The sequence below is a fragment of the Elephantulus edwardii genome, unplaced genomic scaffold (genome assembly GCF_000299155.1).
Source record: "Elephantulus edwardii isolate Elephantulus edwardi_28Jun2011 unplaced genomic scaffold, EleEdw1.0 scaffold00042, whole genome shotgun sequence".
Lineage (NCBI taxonomy): Eukaryota > Metazoa > Chordata > Mammalia > Macroscelidea > Macroscelididae > Elephantulus > Elephantulus edwardii.
The window spans coordinates 17,978,360-17,983,665 of record NW_006399792.1 but is presented as its reverse complement, the minus strand read 5'-3'; the positions used below and the strand labels follow the sequence as shown (position 1 = coordinate 17,983,665).

At 39.7% G+C, this 5,306-nt stretch overlaps 1 protein-coding gene across 1 annotated transcript in view; it reads left to right on the top strand.

Moving 5' to 3' along the window:
• LOC102853298 (39S ribosomal protein L1, mitochondrial-like) overlaps positions 1 to 5,306 on the top strand; it is a 123,646-nt gene that overhangs the window by 53,731 nt on the left and 64,609 nt on the right. Inside the window, exon 3 of the mRNA XM_006885335.1 lies at positions 4,749 to 5,007. Within this exon, the coding sequence (XP_006885397.1) occupies positions 4,749 to 5,007 (259 nt within the window). The remainder of the gene's footprint in view (positions 1 to 4,748; positions 5,008 to 5,306) is intronic.

Below are 5,306 nucleotides of genomic sequence, written 5' to 3'. Positions count from 1 at the left end.
GGCTGTTGGGGATTTGCATCCACAGCCGCCATCCTGTCTCTAAGAATTCTCTCCAGAACAAGTCTACCTTGCGGCAGTGTGGTGGCTTCGCTGTACCAGTCTTGAGGAGGGCCGGTGCCCAGCACCCATCCTGGCTGAGGGAATCCATTCGTTCTGGCTGTGGAAGCCTCATGGAGCAGCAGCAGCTGTGCGGTGCGTCGTGGGTTCTGCTGGGGGTGGGGGTTGGGAGACACGAGACTCACCCATTTCTCCTTGGGAATCCTTGAATTCCTGTTGTTGAGCCTTGATCTTCACTGAGGGCCAGTCATCAACTGTTTTAAGTGTTCAATTACCCATAAGCTGAAGTCTGTGGAAGGCCATAATGGCCCTGCTTCAAGTGGGTCACTGCTCCCGCAGCTCACCACGCTGTGTCTGCCTCCGCCACCATCTTGCATCTCCCTTTTACATTTTTTAAAAATAAGGTATTTACAATGATGCCAACCCAAAGACATTTGTCATGACTCTGCCAGCTGCTCCATGGGAGAAAGATGCGCAGTCTCCTCTTGTGTGATTTACAGCCTCTGAAAACCTGCTGAGGATCAGCTAGGAGGCACTCTGACTCTGGCAATAACTGACTTTGACTTTGATTTGCAATAAACATTCTTTTGCTTTAAAAAAATTCTATTGTTATGTTTGACCTCATGAGAATTGGTTTTGTGTTATTAATACTATTGAAAGGTAAAGTTCCCCTTTGAGAAGTTGTTAAAGGCCAGAGATGAATGTTCCTAAGTGGTCCTTGCTTTATTTACAATTTTTAAGTTTATTTTTATTAAGAAAAAAAAGTTCTATTGTCATGCTATCTCCAACATTATTCTGTCCCCAAGGCCAGATTTCCAATCACTAATTTTACTTTGTTTCCAACTTTTGCATTCCAATGATTAGTTACTGTAGGTGCATCTTAACTGCATATTTGATTAGTTTCAGAGTGTAAAAGTTGGTAGAAATCTTCAGTTTCTTCATCTTTGGCTTTAGTAGTTAGTGTGTAAGTCTTCTTTATATACATATGGGTCTTATTACTAACAATCTTGAAATATTCTTTTTGAGAGTGAATGTGACACCATTTCTAGTATACTCGCCTCTCACCTATAGGATTTTCTGTTTCAAGTGGCCAATACCACTCCATTTCTGCTCACTGATACCTAAGATTGCTATTTTAGATGTTCCATTTAATTTTCAATAGTTTCCAGTTTTCCATAATTCATACTTTATACATTCCATGTTCCAATTACTAATGGATGTTTACAGCTGTTTCTCCTCATTTTGAGTTGTACCACATCAGCAGATGAAAGTCCATAAGTAAATGAAGATCCTCAAAAGTTTATTGCATCTACCGCATTAACATTCTACTTAGAGGAGGCAGCACTTCCCTCACTGTATTTTACATGTCTAAAGACTGGAGGAGTTCGCCTTCTAGCCTTGTGTTGAACAGTGTTCTGCTGCTATTCATAAGTTTGTAAGTGGTTATTTCAGAAGCGGAGTACCCATCTTTCTTCCTGTTCTTTTATTTTGGAAGCGCCAGTGTAAGCTGTCCACCGTGGGTGACCCTGCTTGTATTTGAAATACTGGTGGCACAGCTTCCAGCATCACAGTAACATTCAAACCACCATCATCCAGCAAACTGACACAGTAGTGACCTCAGCCCTAGGAGTCCAATAGTCTGGTTTTGCTCTACCATTTGACTGTTCCAGGTATTTCATATAAATGGAGTGTGTGATCTTTTTGAGATTGACTTCTTAGTATATACTTTTCAGTTTACCCATGCATGAGATATCTGTACCTCATTTCTTTTTATGGCCATATATTTCATGAAATGAAAATACCACATTTTTAGTGACTGCTTGTTAAGTGATTGAATTTGGGTGGTTTTGGCTATTATGAATAATGCTGCTGTGAATATTCAGGTACAAGTGTTTGTGTTGACATATTGTTTCATTTCTCTTGGGTATATGTTGTTGTTGTTGTTGTGTGCCATCAAGTCAGAACTGACCCATAGCTGAACCTCCAGCAGGTTTTCAGAGGCAATAAATCACACAAAAGGAGATTGCTCATTCTTCTCCTGTTGAACAGCTGTTGGAATTGAACCACATGCCTTTGGGATTGCAGTGTGGTTTCTTACTGCTAGGCCACCAGTGCTCCCTTCTTGAGTATACGCTTAATCTAATTCATCCTTGTTGTTGTTGTTTACCATTAAGTTGAAACTTAACCATTGCTGACCTTCTGGCAGGTTTTCACAGGCAGTTAATCTCATGAGAGGAGACTGCCCATCTTTTTCCTGGGGAGTAGTTGGTGGAATCGAACTGCATGCCTTTGGGATTGTAGTGCAGTTTCTTACCACTAGGCCACCCGAGCTCCCTAATTAATCTTTAAAAAAAAAAAAACCACAACAGAAGACAGAACAAAGCAAACACCTTTCTAATCTCATTGTCTAGGCATGCAGTTAAAATCCATCAGCTGCTCCACGGGGAAGGATGGGCATTCTCTTCTTGTGGAGTTATTGCCTCTGAAAACCTACTGGAGGGTCAGCAATGGGTTGGGTACACAACAATAATAACCATCTTATTGTCTAGCTTAAGTGCCTACCTTCTTAAATCTGTGATGACGCTTGCATTGTAATTAAAACATTACATTGAAATCTCTCTTTGTGTGCCTCCAAGTTTAGGGAGTTTAGGGTATATGTCTCACTCAATTTTGTATCATCTGAAAATTGCACAAATGTTGCTTTAAAGTTTGTTGATGTTAAAAATTTGATATTAACATTTATAATTATGTGTAACCATCCCCACTTTCTTTTTTCAAAACTTTCATCACTCCAAATAGAAATTAAGAACCCATGAAGCAGTAACTCTCGTCACTGCTGCTTCTCAGTCTCTTTACTATTGTCTATTTACTAAGCTTAGATACTCTGTATAAGTGAGATCATATTTGTCCCTTTGTGTCTGATTTCTTTTACTTGACCTGATGCATTCAAGGGTCATCTATGTAGTGCCATTTATCAGAATGGCCTAATTAAGACTTGTATGCATTGTTGGTCCATTTGGAAATGTAGTCAACAAAAGAGAGGAAGACCCAAAACAAGATGGATTGACATGGCAGGGGCAGCAGTGAGCTCAAATGTGTTGTAGATGGGGTGAGGAGGTCACAGGACAGACCAAGGGTCAAATATATTGTTCATAGGGTCGCCTAGAGTCAAGGTTGACTTGACAACATATAACAACAGCAGCATCAACAACAACAATATTGTATGTAAGAGGAGCTGTAGTTGCCTTGTACTTATTCAGTTGCTAACCAAAATGTACATGTTTGAACTTCCCTGGACAAAAATGAGACAATCTAATAAAAATTTACAACCTTGGAAAACTTCTAGGGCAACTCGGCTTTGTTCTACAGTGTCTCGAAGAGTAAAAAACAGCTTGATAATACTAGTCAGGGTTTGGTTTGTTATGTACTATAGAACCAGAACTGAATCATAGCTGACCCTCCAGCAGGTTTTCAGAGGCACTTAATTGCAGGGGAGGAGATTGCTGATCTTTCTCCTGTGGAGCAGCTGATTCCTTTGATGCCAGCGCAACTCTTTCCCACTAGACCACCAGAGCTCAATGGAAGTACTGTTGTTGTTGTTGTTTAATGCCGTGGAGTTGTAGACAACTCATAGCGACCCTATGAACGAACAGCCTGAGCACTGTTCGTACATAGTTTCCAGAGGCAAGCCATTTCAGAAGTGGATGCTGCTCCTGCTTCCAGGCTTGATTTAGTCGGGAAGCTCCAGCCAACACTGTCTACCATGGGTGCCCATTACCACGATTGGCACATCACAATGGAAGTACTAAGTTTTGTTTATTGATTCACTTCTTGATAAAAGGGTTGTTTCCATCTATACCTATTGTTATTGTTACTCTTGAGTTGGAATCAATGCACAGGTGACCGTCCAATGGATTTTCAGAGGCTGTAAATAACATGAGAGGAGAGTTCCCATCTTTCTTCCATAGAGCAGTTGGTGGATTCCAGCTATCTTCCTCTGGGCTGGCAGCACAACTCCTTTCCACAAAGAGCTCACTTTGAGCCATACCTATTATAGTTATTAGCTATCATGAATAATTTGGCAATGCCACTTTGATAAATAATTATTTAAGTCCCTGCTTTCAAATATTTTTAGTATATTACTAGGAGTGAAATTGCTAGAGCATAAGGTAAGTCTTGGGAACTCTGGTGGCGTAGTCCAGTTGTGCTGATAAATAAACGGTTTGATGCCTCAGTGTGGTTTGAATACACCAGTGGCTCCATGGGAGAAAGATAGGCAGACTCTTCCTACTAAGATTTACATAAAGCCTGGGAAAACACTGAGCTCACTATGAATCAGAACCAACTTGAGGAAAATAAGTGTGGTAAATCTATTTAACTCTTAAAGAACCACCAGATTTCAGTAGCGGCTGCGTTTTCCAAATCCCACCAGTAGTAACAGAGGATTCCAATTTCTCCATGTTCTCACCAACACTTATTTTTGGCTTTCTTGATATTAGCTGTTCTAGTGGTATTAAGTGGTATGTTTCCTTATAGTTTCTATTTCCATTATCCTAGTGAGTAATAATGTTTAGGACCTCTTCATATATTTATTGGCCGTTGCGATATCTTCGATATCTTCCTTCATCCATTTTCTGACTGGATATTTGCTTGTCTTTTTGTTGTTGAGGATTTTTGCTTTTATTTTAAAGGCCTGCCAGAAAACAACAAAAAGGCCCTAAAGAGAAAACTGTAGAAGAACTAAAAGATGAGATAGAAAAAATAAAGTCTTATCGCTACATGGAAGGTGAACCTGAAGATGATGTCTATTTAAAACGCTTATACCCAAGACAAATATATGAAGTGGACAAAGCTGTTCAGCTACTTAAGAAATTTCAAGTACTGGACTTCACTTATCCAAAGCAAGGTGTTTATCTTGATTTGACACTTGATATGTCTCTACAGAAGAAGGTATGTAAACTCAGGTACATTTATATGTGAGCAATGGTTGTAGAATTTATGATTCTTAATTTTTAAAAATTTTCCTTTCCTTTGGTCATTATTAGAATATCTCAGGCTCTTTCTGTAATTAATGTTATTAAAAAACATAGGCTTGTTTGGTTTTTTCCCAGTTCTTTAAATATGAAATATATTGTTGTTGTTGTTGTTATGTGCCATCAAGTCGTTTGCGACTCATAGCGACCCTATGTACAACAGCCCTAAACCCTGCTCTATCCTGTGCCAATCGCACTGCCTCTGACACACCCATC